This window comes from Squalius cephalus (genome assembly GCF_949319135.1).
Source record: "Squalius cephalus genome assembly, chromosome: 9".
Classification (NCBI taxonomy): Eukaryota; Metazoa; Chordata; class Actinopteri; order Cypriniformes; family Leuciscidae; genus Squalius; species Squalius cephalus.
Genome location: NC_137130.1, coordinates 17,669,217 through 17,687,960, shown reverse-complemented (window position 1 = coordinate 17,687,960; position 18,744 = coordinate 17,669,217). Strand labels below are relative to the sequence as shown.

The 18,744-nt window shown below is 35.9% G+C and overlaps 1 protein-coding gene across 4 annotated transcripts in view; it reads left to right on the top strand.

The window, feature by feature from the left end:
* The window catches only part of LOC307164719 (uncharacterized protein), a 244,794-nt gene that overhangs the window by 100,411 nt on the left and 125,639 nt on the right, over window positions 1-18,744 (top strand). For all 4 annotated transcript variants that reach the window (XR_013822323.1, XR_013822324.1, XR_013822325.1 and 1 more), the window contains one exon: window positions 9,555-9,677. Coding sequence is in view for 1 of the 4 variants with exons in the window: in XM_079881779.1 (XP_079737905.1) it covers window positions 9,555-9,677 (123 nt within the window). In the remaining 3 variants the exon portion in view is untranslated. The remainder of the gene's footprint in view (window positions 1-9,554; window positions 9,678-18,744) is intronic.

Here is an 18,744-nt window from a genome sequence, read left to right as displayed (position 1 = left end):
TTTACAAGCTGTCAATATTCGGGTTATGGTCGGGTTAAGGTCACTATTTGGGTTTCTGAAACATTCGGAATAACCCGTTTACATGCGTGAGTAGAGAGAGTTACTCATGTATGGAATTTGTAATCAATTGGCAATATTCTGTAAACGGCGACGCACGGTTAGCGTCTGGACATACGGACAACCTTAAGACGCAATATGCGTCATTTCCGATTCTTCTTCCTGTATCCAAAGACAACAACAACAGCAGCAGCACGCGGATAATGAATAGTTCGGGGCAGATAGCGATCGCCTTCGTTTGCGCTTTCCTCCTCGCTCCAAAAGTGTGGTGCTGTGCTGCGTCTCGCCATGTTTACCTCTACTTCTTGTTTACTTCCGGTATACTGCACGCGGGTTTCTGTATGCGCCGTCTCTACTCAAAAGACCAAGATTCCTTGCGAATAGAACATGCGCAGAACACAAATCAATGTTCCTTTTGATGGGGATATGCCGATACGCGTTTACATGACCAAATATTCGGGTTAGAAAAGGGGTACCCCAGGGATCATATCCGGGTTTTTGCCGGTGTTTACATGCCCGTGCGCGACCGGGTTATTGCTAATATTCTGGTTTTGAACGGGTTATTGGCTGCATATAAACGTAGTCAGTGTTTCAAGGGCTTTCATATGAATATGTGATAATTCAGCCATCTGAAATGTCTTACAGAGACGAAAATAATATGACTTTGCCAAGAAATGTGATTAAATCAGATTCAAACTATTTCACTTTCAAATCACACATTTATTTGAACAAGTTTTACATAAAAGGATTCCTTGTGTGATCATTATATTCAGAGCAAATACCATTTTTTTGAAGCAGGAGAAAATGGTTTCTGAACTGAGAATGGACTGTAGACCAAACTGGGAAGCACATATGCTTTCAAGAAATTTAGCATCAATCCACTTTTAATGTTCAAAATTAACAATTTTGCCATTAATAATGTAATTTCTTTGCACTTTTAATTACACTAAACAACTCCCAGCTGTGGTTTTAAGTAATTAATTTCATATCTTTTCATGCATATGCATTATCTTCAAAAAACACACATTTCCTGAGTTAAAGCAGCATTTTGAGAGGATACAAGCTGAAATCACTGACGCTAATGATTGCTCATTAATCATATGTCTTGATAAAGTTTTGACAAGACAAACTCCTAGACTCTGAGAGAGAGAGAGAGAGAGAGAGAGAGAGAGAGAGAATTTTTCATTTTTACCACAATGTGTTGGCTCAGCAAAAAATATTAACACAAGTTTTTTTTTTTTTTAAGTTATGACAACTTTGAGTGAAATTACGTTCAACCAACAAGAAACATTGAGTTAAATGAACTAAGTTGTAATAAGTTAATAAGTCACTCCAACTACTTAAAGCTGCAGTCCATAACTTTTTGTTCAACATTTACAAAATGTATATAATAAGCAAGTACATCATGAATCCATGGGTCAGCACCGCTGCAGAGTAGCCCAGTATGCATGACTCGTCATAGATATAAACAGAGCGAAGCAGCTCCTGCTACAATGTTCTTCAGCAAAACACATACAGTTTTGTTTATTAACCGCTAAAGTGCCCAAAGTTAAGGACTGCAGCTTTAAGTTGTAGCCCTGGAACCAATTAATCGTATATTTCAGTTTAAATCCACAGCTATTATAGCACATGCTTAATGTAACTTATTTAGCATGTATATCTATTTAATAAGCAAGTAAGATATTACTTGTCACTGGCATTCACACAGTCATTACTCATAGTCTTAGTGTTTACCTTCATAATACTCTTCAGCACAATGGTAACCACAAAAACGTCAACATTACAGAAACTCTTAAATGTCAAACATAATGGTAGCACTTTATTTTACAGTCCTGTTCCCTATGTATACGATGTACTTATTATAGTTATTACAATTAATATAATAACTAAGTACTAAGTAAGTAAGTAACCCTTCTTAAACCCAACCGTAACCCATGTAGTTACCTTATATTAACCAGTACTTTCTTAGGTAAGTAAGTAAGTATACACTGTAAGTACACTTACTGTAAAATAAAGTGCAACCAACATAACTTTCACAAAAAAACAAATAAACCCCCCCACTTCAACATTTATTCTCCTTATCCAGACATGCTGGGAATTAGAAATCTAAAACTAAATTACACACAATATTAAGCTGATGTAATTGATCAACATAAATATGTAATAACAGAACTCAACAAAATAATGTTTGCAACTTTGCAAAATTGAATTTAAATTAAGTTTAATTAAAACAATACATTTGAATGTATAACTTGCACCCAGGGCCTAAAACTAAGAATGTTTAAAAATGTTAGATAATTCACAATTCTCTATTCCAATTTGATACCACAGCTAAAACTACTAGCTTAAACTAATATAAATTTAATAGCCTACATTTTTAAAGACAAGTAAACAGTCATTAATAAAATAAGAACAAACAATCAAATTAAAAGCAAAAGCACAAATAAATACAATACAATACAATACAAACAAATGAAATAAACCGTGCTCTTCAGGCAGTTTAATAGTTTTCAGGTACCAAAATTTAATAAAGTAGGCTAATCAAACAAATATCACTGCATAGTCTTCATATCCTTTTTAAAGTTCAAGAGCAGTGAGTGTTTTTTCTTTGTCCTTTGTTGTTTGGTTAACATTAAAAACACTGACAGTAGCAGGATTATTAGGATGCTGTCCCTTTAAGACTGAATGAACACACACAGATCATGCGTTTTGTGTTTGCGTTCACTTACACACAGAGACTGGCGTTTCTTGACATCATTTTGAGTGAATTTGTTCATTGAAGAGCAGAAAGGCATGAAAGAGAGCTCAACTTCGCGCACTGTCTGAGAGATGCGGCTTTCAGGTCACCCGCTTTGGATGTTAAAGGGGTCATATGACAGTTCTAAAAAGAACATTATTTTGTGTATTTGGTTTAATGTCATGTGTTTTTGTGTTTTTAGGTTAAAAAAAAAAGTCATTATTTTACACATAGCATACATTATTGTTGCTCCTCTATGCCCAGCCTTTCTGAAACGCGTAGATTTTTACAAAGCTCATTGTTCTGAAAGCGCTGTGTGCTCTGATTGGCCAGCGATCCAGTGCATTGTGATTGACCCAAAAACCTTAAACGTGTGACAGAAATGTCACACCCCTTACCATATTTGAAACATCAGATCCCAAAGCAATAATGACAGGTGATAATGTCGTACTACCTTATCAATTCGAGCCAAATCTGATCCAGAAAATGCAGATGACCAAGCAGATCGATCAACTTTGCCAGCGCGACTGGACTAGAACATATCAGATTGGTAAGGTTTTATTTCATTTGGTACATAATTAAGTTACTGATTATAATGATTTGTACTGTCTTTTTTACATGCCGTGCTACGGGGGTGAAAACACTATGTAAACATAAAACTTATGTCTGCATTTGTGATCGTAGAAACGACAAACAAGCGTTACTCTATACTGCTCAAAACTCGCGTTTGAATAGTCAGTAGCAAATTATTAAAATATGGAAACATACTTACAGGCTGTGTCTGTAAATTAGAAGCACCAGACTACATCCAAAGATGGAATTGCCCCCACTTTTTAGCCTTGTACGCAGCACACAGTCGAAAATTTTAGTTGTACTGTTCTGGAACAGTTGTAAATAAAGCTTAAGCACTGTTTTCTAATTGCGTCCTCTTTTGGAAGGCCAAACAAAGTAGTTTGGCTTTCGCAACGAAAAACACAGTGTTTCCACGACATGGCGGCACCGGCGGCAACAATAATACAGCGAGAATAAAAGTTACGCCTTCTTTCTTTGCGTATACATTTGGGCGGTGTTATGAAACACTGCCTCCACACCCTGACGTAGATTTGTGGGGGCGTGTTTGAATGAAGCGTTTTAGGAAGGCGTGGCTGAGCCTTAACTTTTACAAAGAATATCTCTTTGGGTTTGAGACTTTGAGCTTTGCAACTCTGCAGATCTTATACTTGCAAGGAAAACAAGAAATCGCATCATATGACCCCTTTAAACTTCCATACGGCACGTGAGTAACAAATTCCCTTTTGCGTGTTCCAGCGCATGAATATTTACATTGGAAAGGCTGAAACTTTCGTGATGATGAAGCACTGACCCATCAACTGTACAGAGCGTTGTTCACGGTCATGTTGCCACAATATTGCATTGTTAGAATTATTAAAAAAAATGGTTACTGATAGGGATGGCGAAAACTAAAAATTTTCTTGACCGACCACCGAGCCTCATTAGCCGGTTGAAACCGGTTAACTGATTAGTTTAAAATATGCTACGCTATTTGAAATAACAGCCATTTTGAGCCGCGCCTGCAATTTCACAACTCTGTTCGCAACTCTATCGCATCTCTCTGCCGCTTTACGCCGCTTTAACCTCGAGTGTTTTAGCCTGTAGCCTTTACTTTTCGCAAACCTTGTGAGCGGGCGAACCCAAACGCTGTGACCTTGCGGCAAATGTTTTTATTGGTTTATTAAGTACAAACAGGCGAGTTATGAAAAATTGAGTGTGAGGGATTTGTTCACTTCACACAAAAAGATCTTGGAATGAGATGGCTAACTGTAGTAGCGTTTTGTCCACTGTCTATAATAACCTAATTTAGAGATCACTTTTTTTTTTTTTTTTTACCGACTACCGACAACTTTGATCGGTTAACGTTGATACGGTCAACCATTGGTTAACATCCCTAGTTACTGACAAACTGGCAACTGATATTGATAGTGCCGATCTTTACTCTCATTTGACGCTTGGTGAGGGTTAATTTTAGGCCCTGCTTGCAACCATGCATTTAAGTTGTGGTAAAATCTGTTAAATGTCATTTTGATTGCAAATCTCATTGTTGTCAGATTGAGTTTGTGTGACTGTAGTCATCAAATTATATAATTATACATACATTATATCATTAATATATAAATCTAATATTTATAAATATACTGTATAATTTATTTGATCATTTTAATACTTTGCTGCCTGTTAGTTGTAATTATTTTGTTTTGATTTTATCATTTTAATTTAGCTGGAAAGCCATTAAATAAACTATTAAAAAGTTTCATGGCACAATTTGACAACTTGCACTATATAAGTCAGCATGTGTTAATTGCACCATTGTCCATGCAGGCTCCCATATATAAAGCACTCCCTTTTACAAACATGTGACCCGTGCTAGCAAAATTAGTTGCAATGAGCAAATTTAAGTTTCAAATTTTTAAGTTTTAACTTTAAAATAAAGTTAATTATTTTAACATTCTCTATTAAAAGAACCTTCAAAATGATGTATGATTTGTTGGAATCAGACAAAAAATTACTAAGCTACACCTGTTTGAAATCAATAGAATCAGCAAAGTCAATTTTGAGAAAAATTGAGTTTTGAGAAATATAGAGTTTTCTGAAGATTCCAAAACAAAATCACATAGAAAACATGCCTTAAAATCCCTGGTAATACCACCACATTTGGCACACACTAAGTCAAAACCAAATATCTATAGAAAAATGTATATATATTCAACTTTTTTCCCCATGATACCACAATTGTTTGATTAATATTGAGACAGACAGCCTATAAGACCTACTGAGGCGTCTTTGTGCGCACGCTTCGGATGTGTCGGTCAGTGCGAGTAAGCTCATTTTATTTTGTTCAGCATGAGTTTGAAAATCACATCTCATTAAGACTCATGCCATCGAGAATTTGCTATGAATATTCACAAAGTCGTAATGCTGCACTTTAAAATGATACCAAACTTATGCTGAGAGGAAGCGCCAGTCGTCGAGAAGTGAGCAGAGAATAACGACATTTTTCATGGACCAGGTAAAAGTATTCCTCTCAGAAAACGTACAAATAAAGATACTTTTAGATGTTTAATTGCTATTTAGAGCATTGGGATCACTAGACGAGGGCTTAATGAACTCATTTTTATGAAAACCTCAAATTCGACCAAAATGTAAATTGTTTTTGCCAGCACGGGTCACATTTGTTATTACTACACCAACTCAAAGCATGACATATGGATGCATGTGTATTTAACACGAGAATTCATGTTAAGACAATAATCTTAAACTAGCAGACATACTGATGTTGGGTTTCAGTTTGAGAGAATGTTGTTACTTTTTCATTACTTTGTCATTACTTAAGTTTTGACTGTTTCCAAGAATGTCATTACAAACTTTCTTTGAATTGCAGTTAAATTGCTCCATATCCATATATTGCTCCAAATTCCAACTCATGAAGACTAGCATATATTAGACATAAAGATGTTGTATTTCAACTATAATGGAGTCCACACACACACACACACACACATACTCACACACAGAAAGGAAGGCCCTTCCCATCGTGTTGGGGCCGGTAAGGAAACAGGAGATAAATGTGAAGGGGTTAGATAAACTGAGATCTGGCACATAGACCAGCCTGAAGAATAATACTCACATAACAATGTACCCATCTCATAAATCTATAACGAACGAGAAAGAGAGTGATAATATCCCAGCAATGGAAGCCCTTATGAACATTACAGTGACCAATCATAGAAACAGGGAATTTGAGCTTGTAAAATCTCCCTATTTACTGTAGATTTAGTTCCTTAACAACCTTCAGTTTTTCTCTACAGAAAGAGAAATGCTGAGCAAAGTCGCACATTCATCAGGCGAAGCACCTTGTTTTGACAGATACTTTCCTTCCTCCTTTCTAGTGCAGTGCAGTGTGTGTGCATTTGTAACTGTGTTTGATACGTTATTTTGATAACTTACTTTTTTGGCTTATGACCTTTTGTATAATGTAATTTAATATCCTATATTACATATTGAAACACTGCAATTCTTTCTGTCATGTCATTTTAGCTGAATGTTTTGAGAATTAATTTCTCTGTTGAACATTATGACATTCAGGTTCATTCTTTCAGTGCCATAGAGAAACCGAACAAAAGAATCTTGCAATACGTATGATACTACAATGACTAGGCTAATAGCTCATAAAATTTGCAATAATTTTGCAAAACAATCCAGAAGAGAAAATAATTGAATAATGAGGGGACTAATGACAGTAGAAATAGCAATGAAACATTCATTCAGGATTCATCAAACATGTCTTATTGATGTATGTTTTCCCATGTGCCTTTTAACCTAAAAAAAAGTGTAAACAGTAATATTTGGATTTTTTATTTATTTAAAATATTTTAAAAAGCTGAATTTTCAGCAGTCATTATGCCTGTGTTCCGTGTCACATCACATTATCCTTCAGAAATCTAATATGCTGATTTGATGCTCAAAAGAACAGTATTTATTTAAATTAGAATTTTTTTGCAACATTATAAATGTCTTTACTGTCACTTTTGATCAAATTAATGCATCCTTGCTAAATAAAAGTGTAATTAAAAAAATAAATAAATAATAACAATCTTAGTGACTCCAAACTTCTGAACAGTAGTATTTTCAGTATACAATATGTATTTAATAAATTAACTTTTCTTTTATGGACCAAGGTGGAACAACACTTTATTTCCCAGAAAGTCTTTACTTTTTTTCTTTGAATTACTGCTGGAATTGGTCTGTTTGATTCAAATTCCAACACATGAAATGAAGGAGACCCAATTCACAGATTTTGAGCATAGACGTGCACACAGATGTGTAATTTCAATATGAGGTAGCTACGGGCGATCAGGTGTGAGTTTGAATGAAGACAGGTGAAGATGGATACCTGCCTTTCAGCTATCAGTCTGTGGAAGAAGAGAACAGACTGAAATGCATTTCCTGTGCAACGCTCTCTGCTGTACTTCTCTCATTTCACTTCACTTCATTTGAACTTCTGCCATGCTGGTGCAAAACTCATACATTACTGCACCATCACACCCGTTCTGTCTATTCAATTCAATTCCAATTCATTCAGTTACTGTATACCACTCTGCATTATTTCATGGGACTTTTATACTGCTTCATTGTCGCATTTTGGAGCTTCAGTGCAGTAGTCACCATCTGTTTTTGTTTTATGGAAAAGAGCAAAATGACATTTCTGCAGAATATATTCTTTTGCATTTGACAATATGGCATGATATAAAACTCACTGCTTAAGAATTTCTTTGTGTCTATTTACTCTGGTATCAAAGGACTCTTGCATCTGCGAATAGTGTGATGTTAAAATCCACACTCTTTCTTTCCATTTGTCAAGGTCATGTCTGTCTGCTTTCACATGTGAACATTTGTTCTTTAATAGATTGCCGTAGCCCTCAGAGGACAAAGCACACTTTGTAAAAATCTGCCCGTTGTTTTAATGGCACATTTTACTATTAATATGTGTTGGGAGTCTTTATGAATGTATTCTCCACACCTTTTATTGGAACTAATATTACATCATTTCATAGTGGTCCTTCCCAAGGTCACCTCTAAGATGCTTTATGAGAGTAGTAAAAACATGGCTTTAATGAGAAAACGGCGTGTACAAGTGAGTGTGAGAGTGAATGTTTGGAATCTGCAGTATCAGCCCTCTAGTGTTCATGTATGTACGTGTGTATGCATGTGTACAGCTGTGTGTTGTTGTGTTGTGTGTCCTTGTCCATTAATTTCTGATGTCACAGAGGACACGGTTTGGAGCTGCTAAATGTTTGTTGCTAATGTTATTGGCCATCAAGTATAAATAAAGCACATGACCATTCAGAACACTTATTACACTCATGCAATTGACAGGCAGTATTTCTCTCTCTCCACAAAACACCGCCATATGACAATATATTTAGTGCTGTTTGCTAATGCACTGTGGTTGACCAGCTTCACCAGCCAAGTTTTGCTGGTTAACAGCATGGCTATGCTCTTATACCGTCACCAAACCACACAGACTAACCAGACTGGATCAACATGGAAATTCAGTAGGGTGGGATGGAGTACAGTCTGTTCAGAAAGTTGCACCTATGTCTTAAGTCTAATCTTTACAACCATTTTTTTTCTTTTTCTTGAATGTTGTCTAATGGAAGTTTTTTTTTTTTTGGAATATGTATGTCAGTGTTTAATCAGCTGAATTATCAACACATTTATCAGGACAGAGCCTTATTTTCATGTGTGACAAAAAATTAGATTTTTTTTCTCTCTCATGTTTTATATAAATAATAGCATTTATGCTTAAATAATGCAGTTATGGTATGTTTCATGCACTAAGGAGATAGAAAACAGCACAACTATTGGTGAATTCAGGTTAATTGGGACACTTTTTGCCATGAAATGAAGTGTTCCAAATAACCTGAATTCACTCCAATGCTCTATGGAAATATACTTTACACATGATACTTTACAGTATATGTTTTTTTTAACAGTTTCAATTGTGACGTTGATGTTTCCAAAACCTTTTCCCCTTTAATTTTTTATTAAAGGAGTTATTAAATTACATAGTTACATAATGCATAACAGAGATAAATGTTGATAAGAACCCTTATACCCGTAACATCACGAAACCATCTTGATTGCAGTATGAAAACTAATGCTCTCTTCTCTCTTTCTCTTTCTCCTCCAATTATAAAACTAGACAGGACAGATGAGATTGTGGGAAAAAGGTCAACATGTGTTGGTTCATCAACAGTATAACAGCGCAGTCTGCCAGAACACTGACACCACACGGATGAAGAGTGAAAGAGAGAGAGACAGACAGGTAATCTCTAGCATGCCTAATCATTCTGCCTGTCAGAGCCTAATTTCCCAGTAACCTCTAAAACCTTTCCTCATCTGCATTAACAGCAGCAATTGTGGAACAACCTGCTCTTATTGTGCCTAACAATGCGGTAAATGAGTTCATTAAACACCTAAATTACCATCTACAGCTTTTCTTTCTATCATTCCTTCATTTAAGTGAGAGGTAAAATGACATAGCCTAAATTAAGAATATGGTTCAGAGTGTGTCTTAGGAAAGTGATACATGGAAATTCAAGGCTTATGGTAACACCCAACATTTTATATAAACAAGATGAGTGAGTTATGTGTGACTTGCGTCTCTGGGCTAACACACACATTCACACACTCTCTCTCACACACACACTTTTCCCTTTGGCTGCTTTGAGACAAATGACGTTATTTGGCTAACTAGCAAGGTCAATGCACGGTGCTGTTAATATATTTACGGATTTGAATTTCTTTAAAGTCAGCAGCTCATTTTTTACTCTAAGATGTGTTTTAAATGTGTTTGTACCAGATATGCGCTCAAAGTTTAGATATGATTACTCTTAATTTTCAAACAAATTTTTTTTTGTGTGTTTTTCTGATGTGAAACAAGCATTTTTAATGGTTCTTTTAGAAGAGCTCTTCAGGACCGCATTGACTTTCACACACATACACACACTGAACGGATGGGCAGCAGTGTTTTTCATGTCAGCATGGTTATACAGAGGTGTAGTAAAACATTTCCTCTTGTTTGTTGTTCTTTGAACTTTAAAACAGCGCGATCGTTCACTCACACACACATTGTACAAGAGGAAATGTGCAAAGTTTGTTCAGGGTGCCAAGAGTTTCTCAGCCAAAAGTAGGCCTACATCACATGCACACATACACATCATTTTTAAATATTTCCTCTGTTTGACCACTGTGGTCGCCACATTGACAGCAGTTTGACATTTTGTCAAAAATATAATAAAAAATAATTTGTCTTAGTAAAATTTTGAGACTTTTTTTCAGATTAATTAAAGCACACATATATTTCTCTAAAGGACAGTATTTTCACAGAAGGCTTGTTTTTACATCATGTCTTTCTGTTCTTTCCTTTGAGGATTAATTTGACTTATGGCTGACAGAATAATATATTTTTTGACACAGTCATCTCTTAATATGCAGGTGATATGTAAAGCAAGAATAAAAAATGTAAATGTATTTTCAATGTTAAAGGGATAGTTCACCCTAAAAAAAAAGTGCCTCTAATTTTGAAAATGACTCTACTTGTTTCTTGTTCTAATGGTCTATGTCCTTCTTTCTTTTATGGACACAAAAGGAGAATAAAAAAAATTAATAAAAAAATGTCCCGCTCACGCGTGTCCATATAATACCAGTGAATAGCGACCAGCATCAAGCTTTTTAAAAAAAGATGCAAAGCTATCACAGAATGATCCCATGCGACATGTCGTATATTCCAAGTGTTCTCGGGGTTTACAATATGAAATGTATTGTATTATTTAACAAAAACCCTGACCTTGGCCGTTCGTGTTCGGCTATGTGACGTGTGCGTTCATGTGACACTGTTAGCGGTGCAATTCTCTCTGTCTCACCCAGAAAAAGCACACAGAAAAGTTGTGAGAAATTAAGATGAACAAAAACGCGACACGAAATACAATCCACGTACCTACCTTCTTTTCTGAGGTGAAAATATCTGCAACAAGAAGTTATCGTTTTCTTATGTTTAATGTGTCATCAGACAAACCAAGTTCCGGTCCGGTGATATTTGTCTACACGGATAAATTTTTTTGGATTTCTAGGAGTTGTATTTCATGTCACTTATTTATTAATCTTGATTTTTCACAACTTGTGTGCTTTTTCTGCACTGTAAATAGTGATCAGTTGACTTAACTTAAAGTGAGGAAGCCCGTTGCCTTAAAATTAAGTATATAAACTTAAAAAAAAAAAAAAGTTGTCTGGAATACGGGCTAATAGTCACTCGAACACGAATGGACAAGCATGAGTATGTCTTTTTTTTTATTCTCCTGGTGGTCCATAAAAGATAGAAGTGTATATGACATTAGAACAACACGAGGGTGAGTAAATTACTGTATGACTTAATTTTCATTTTAGGGTGAACTGTCCCTTTAACATTGACAGTACATTTAAAATGTAATGTCTATATGCAGTGCTATATCTGTGCTCTGACTAACCTGTCATCCATTTTGTACTTATGGTAGACAACATAATCAGTGTCAATATACAATCTGTGCAATGATTTGGCCAAAACACACACAAACACAAGCCGTATACTGACGGTCCAGCCTGCTTGTAAAAGATGGATGATATCTGCTGTTGACCTTTGAGCTAGTCATGGTGAAAGTCAGTTTTGCTGGGCTTGGTGAAAAATTGATTCAGTTATGTGTCTGACCTCAGCTGTTGGCAGAAGCTGCATAGTATATTACAGATTTGCACCATGAATATTCATATCTTTATCTAATGACACCTTTAAATGTAAATCTGCAGATTACATCTGTTAATGTATAAAGCAGCATTTTACTTTTTCTTCACCATCATTTTTAGCAATGAATTCAGCTTAAACTATTTGACATACAGACTCAATTAAAAGTTTTTTGTTTGTTTTTGTGTCTGTTTTTAATAAGCGTTATAATATTTTGTAAGATAAAAGTCTAGAACTTATCAACCGTAGCGTCAGTTCTGGCAGGTCACGTTAGTCAACTCTCATCAGCTGACTCTCAGCTGATCCACGTCTACGTATAGGAATACAACGCCCATCACTGTATACATATATAAGCTCCTTCATTATTATCAGCAGCTATCGCGTTTCTCAGGAGCTAAATACCCTCCTCCATCCCCAGCTCCTCTAGTCAGTCAGGATTTGGCATTCTGATTCACCTTGAATCAAAATAAATCAATAAAATAAAAATAAATCCCCTCGAATCATGTTGTACTTTAAAAATCTTGAATTAATGAAATCTGCAATACATTCATGTTGGTTCTGTTGTGTTTACCCTAAGGGGGATTATTGCTGCTCTCCCTGCTCTTATCCATGCTAGGCTTATCCATGAGTTCTTGCCCAGAACAGAACCTTACCGCCAATCCAAAACTGTATGCTAATTGTCAATCATATTTGATGATAGTGGTCCTGACAGAAATACATTGATAATGTTCACCATTCAAAAACGACCCGACATTGATGATATCATTGTAATATTTGCATACTGAATTGCAATTTGTCTATTTAAATTCTTCTTTGCCAACCTTTATACTGACGGTGTCACATGATGTGTTTATTTTCATGCAGAGCTGACAGAAAATAAGACGTGTGCTGAGTATAATGACAACGGCAGTTTGTGGCGGCTGTGATAGCATTTAATTTACACAGAACTAAAAACCTACATTTACTGAAAACATTACCACTATTTTCTGCTGCCCTGAAAGTCCAGATATTTCCTTAAGGAAATACGAGTCTAGTTCTTTAAAATGCACAAATTATTAGTTTTGAAAACAGACAGAACTGAAACTGACTGGGAATGTTTATAGACGAGGTTTTTTTAAGATGTCAGTTTTTTTTTTTTTTTAGTTGTCAGCACATTTATGAGAGGCCAAATCAGTATAAAATAGGGTTTGTTGTGTGTGTGTGATGCTTTTGGCAGTGAAATTTGTTTGCACTCTCTCAGCCTCTCTGCCTTAAATATATAACTGGCAAAAAACATTAAGTAAATTAAATCCAATAAAACGTAGGCTTTAGCCTCTCTCAGATTTGGCCCTGACTCTCCCCCCATGCTGCCCAGTTACACTAATTAAACAAATAGGAATATTCATAAATACACAAATGGACGGCAGAAACACATCTACAGCAACACCTAAATCAATAAACTGCTTCCAAATGCTAGCTAAATTATTACCATATTTAGTGGGATTCGGTGTACCAGTCGAATGAAATGCCAGCTCTCTAATGGCACAGTTTCTGTAATGATTTCAAATCCATGCAAAATCAACTGCTTAACCAGTCATTTTTGCCTTCAGGAACAGATGTAGTGCCGGATGCAAATTTTATGTGCTATACATTTTTCGTCCTGATGAAAATTTGAGATGATTTTTGCCTTATGCTGTGGGTCTGAGATTAACAAAAAGCTTTTGCTAACAGAGACGCATCACAAGCTAATTAGTGTGTGGTTCTGTTAAACCCTACTATGTGGGGACCAAATGTCCTTACAAATACATTAATACCAGAAATTGTTCACCTTGTGGGGATTTTTTGGAAAACAGCTTATAAATCATACTAGGTGGTGTTTCTTGAAAATGTAGTAATGCAGAAAGTTTTCTGTGATGAGTAGTTTAAGGGGTAGGTTTAGGGTTAGAGGATAGAAAATGTCATTAGCTCAGTATAAAAACCATTACGCCTATGGAATGTCCTCATAATGATAGGTATACCCAGGGCCGTCGCTAGTGGGGTGAAAGGGAGTGACAATTATAGGAAAATCCAGAAGTTATACTATAGGTCCCTGTTTTATGAATAGTTCTAATACTTATATTAGTAGTATACCGGAGATTTAAATGAAAACCACAAAAACATGCAATTTGGTTAAATATTTTTTCCAAATATCTGCTTCTCTTACCTCCCTAAAAATGGTTTAGTCCGATCTAAAGTATTTATTAATTATTCAGTCAGTGACAAACATCAGATGGACCCAATAAAATTGTAAGTCACACCACCAGCTAACCCCAACATTCTTTTGCTGTTACTTTTTTAGAATTGGTTTTTATTATTATTTAACAATTTCTTGCTTTTTGTTTGTTTTTATTAGTTGTAATTTTTATATAAAAATTGGAGGGTGTTGGGGGCCCACATCAATATTTTTTCAGGGGGCCCCGAATCCTCTAACTACAGGCCTGGGTATACCAACATGTGTTTTTGTGTGGGTGTGCGTGTATACCTACCTAGTTACTTTTGGGGACAATTTTGTAAAGGTAGTGAGCTAAATCTGACAAAAACAACCAAAACCTCCTTTTGGCGACGTCCCATTTCTAAAAATGACATTCAAACAAAGTTTACGTTTTTTTTTTAAGCATTAAAAAAAAAAAAAAAAAATCTGTTAGGGTGTGGGTTAGATTATAGTATTTATAACTAGCGGTGCATAAAGCAATTTAAATATGCAATGTGCCCATTTAGATAAGCTATGTTTGCTTTGTGTATGTTTGCAATCATTGATCTTACTTTCTTGAGGTGGTCAGTCCTGCTCTTGGAGATTCAGTTCAATTCAGCTTAATTTAACTTTCAGGCTTGGGCGCAATGACCAGAACTGAGGTCAGAAACAGAAACAGGTCCTGCTCACGCTCGTCCATACTGTAAATGGCAGTGAACTGCGACCAACTTAGGGCTTTAAAAAAAGATGTTTAAGTATCATCAACATATCAACAACATACTTGTATATTTCAAGGGTTCTGAAGGCATGCAAATAAAATAAATAAAAAACTGACATTTATTATTTTATTTAGCGAAATCCTGACCTTGGCTTACATGAGTATGTAAGAGCAGGCACGGGCCACAAATCCCACGAGTACAGTTTGCAAAATTGGAAACGGATTGCGAAAGCATGGGCATGGATTGGAAATTTGTGGGTACGGTTTATTAATCCGCGTGCATGATTTAATATATCGAGGGAACAATTTCAGAATCTGTGAGTACTGTTTATAAAGCAGGGGACGAACTGCAAAACTGTGACCACGGATTTGTGGGTCTTGATTATTATTATTTTTTCTTCTACAGGTCACTTTCTGGACTCCGTAAGGTTGAGATTTTCGCCAAATAATGAATAAAATTTTGTTTTGGATGAATTATCCCTTTAAGACCTTTCTCTTTGTGAACGATTATGTAGTGTTTACACAAATCACAAAGTTTGCAAAGTATTATGCAGAATGTCCAAAAGGACATTAGAAACCCATCAGTGCCATCTCTCCAGCTTCCCTCTGACTCAACTGGTCGAAAGCAATCCGATTCTTATTGACCCCATGCCAGCTCAACATCACTGTGTGGCCTGACGAGACCGCTGAGAACATAATGGCTGAACCAGAGACTAATTAAGCTTCATCTAAAGCTTAACCTTCCTGAATGCTTCTGGAGGGGGAAAAAACACAATTATAGAGAAAAAAGGGAAAAGCATTTGGACAAGGTAGGAAAAAAAAAAAACAGTACTGTGTTTTCAACTGATGTTTTGTGGGAAAATCAAAAAAAGTAATTGCACAAACAGATTATAAACTGGACTCGATCAAACCATCTGTTTGTATTTGTGTGTGTTTGTGTGTGTGTGAATAAACATCTTGAAAGAAAATAGCATTAATCAATTCTTTGTTTCATTTGGAACTCAATATGAGACTAAGAAAACACATTTTGCTTGTTATTTGTGCTTTTTGAGCATTTGGCAGAGTTTATCTATCTATCTAGAGTTCCATCCATCCATCCATCCATACACACACACACACACACACACACACACACACACACACACACACACACACACACACACACACACACACACACGCGCATGAATGCATGCATACATAAATAAATGAACCAACAGTTTCACATTTATTTTAAGTCAAAACTGGTCACCTAGTTTCCAAAAGACAATAATATTATGATATATTGGCCAATCCTATTAAAGAGATATTTTAAAAAGTTCAGGATAAGACTTTAAGCAGACAAAGAACATCTGTGCCTGAGCATGACTAACATTTCAAGTGATATTAATCTAGACATTGGCTGCATACAGTAGACAAAATATCAGCAGAAAATATAGTTTAGTGGTGGTTTCTTTGTAGGCAGACTCAGACATACAGTAAGCACAGAAACACAAGAACACAAATCCTCCTGATGTCAGAGCTGCTGTGTTTAGGTCGGCACCAATACGGGATCAGTGGGAAGGTTACACTAACACCTTCATGCCAAAGTCATTATAGAGAAACTATGGGTGCTGTTTAACATTTTGGCTAAGCGCATGCTGGTGTAAATTTGATATAAAACCAATATAATCCACTTTAGATATCAACACTGAAGTGTGCATGTGTCTGTGTTTTAAATTATCTTAAATTCAAATGTGGTTAAAGGATAAAAAAAAAAAAAAGTCAATCTTTATGTCAATCTATTCCAGTATGTGGTTATTTTAGGAATCTGCACATATAGGCCTGTCTTTTAAATACAACAGCAGTGATTCTGAATTGTCAAACACTCAAAGTAGGACTCAAGTCCATGACTTGGGCTCTATATATTCCAGGAGCCATACAACAGCTTTGGGTGAAGAAAAGCCCAACATTTAAGTCAGCATTCACAGATATTTCACAGATAGTCATTTTAGTCTCTCTCTTTTTTTTATATATATATTCCTTGCATTTTGTCTTTTAGTTAAACATTTCTTGCTTTTTTCTAGCTATTGTAACATCTAATTCAGACTGCAGAGCCAGTAGCAGAATAAAGATCAAGGTCATCAGAGCTGGAGGTTGAACCGCCATGAGCAAAGATTCAACGCTCTTAACTTAAAGCTCGCAAAGAGAAACAGAAAATTGTCCTGAGGCACTCTCTCTCTCTCTCTCTCTCTCTCTCTCTCTCTCTCTCTCTCTCTCTCTCTCTCTCTCTCTCTCTCTCTCTCTCTCTCTGTCCCTTGTCCTCTCTCTATCTCTCTCCCTTACACACACACACACACACTTTTTTCTTTCTTTCTCCTGAATACACACACTAGCTGTACTGTAGAGAAACTGCTGAGGTGTACTGCTAAGTATGTGAGGGTACCATTACAGAGCGTCTGATGCTTTGACACGCAGCAGGAGAACAGCATATTTACTTTTAAATTGAGTTCAAAGGAATCAAGACAGAACCAGCAGGGCTTTATCCTGAGGCTGGAAGGAATTGCTTTGATGGGTTCAAGGGAATGATATGTCCTTAAATATGTGCGCTGGCATGTGTGTCATGGCAAACACACCGGTCAAGGCAGGTTGATGTATATCCATTGTGCATGTCATGTGATGCTTATTTGGCAACATGCTTTACTGAATGATTGTCTTTGATTTATTTTTCATGGAAACTTCCCAGATAAGCAGGTTTCTTCAGAGACTCATTAGGAAAGGACGAGGAGTGACCCATTGTGTTTTTGTTTTAATCCATGGGAGTGTCAGTGCAGTCATTTCTCTTTAGCCACAGTGGGTGGAAATATGTTCCACAGCTGAGACTTTTGGAGCTTGTATTACTACCCTCAGAACAGCTCTGGATTTTAAAAGACTCTTGTTGGAACAATTCAGTTAATCTAATATGGATTCACAGTCTGTTGTGCATAAAGAATTGTTTATGCTTTTGTAACATGTACTGTTGTCATAAAAATTGGAATTGAATTTGAGACTATTCATTTACATTAATAGCTAGGTAGTTGTATTAATGATCGTAACTAGAAAGAAATATGAATAGTGTTAGCAGGTATGTATAAAAATACCGTAGAGCTCCTGATGCTGCTGATTGTTTGATTAATATCATCTTAATTGTCAAATCAATCAAAAAATTAATCAAAACGTTCTCCGTGCTTAAGGCTATGTACAGAATAAAATGCAAGCTTACTATAGTATACTGTATACTGCATACTATCTTTTTTAGTGAGTGAAACAATAGGCATTATTCTACTACGGTAAGCATGCTACATTCCATTATCACATGACCTGACTAAGTTTGTGACATGATCTCTTTATATTGTGGATTCCATTTATTGAAAATAAAAAGGTTGTTCTGCATTTTTATACAATTTTATGTAAAAAAACATATTGCAGCTTTTGCCAGTCATGGAAGAGACGTTAATGGATAGGATTGGATTTTTTATTTTTTTTGTACATTTCTGAAGACATTTTGAAGTGTAGCATGCTATAGCTGTTTTATTCATTGTATGACAGATCACAATGTAGTGTCCCTTATGTGGCTTCACGTATAATATCTGCCGTGCCTTTGCAATTTCTTTGGCTGATGTATTCTTCCCAATCTATAAAACAGATTCATTGTAAAATAATCAAAATTGTAATTG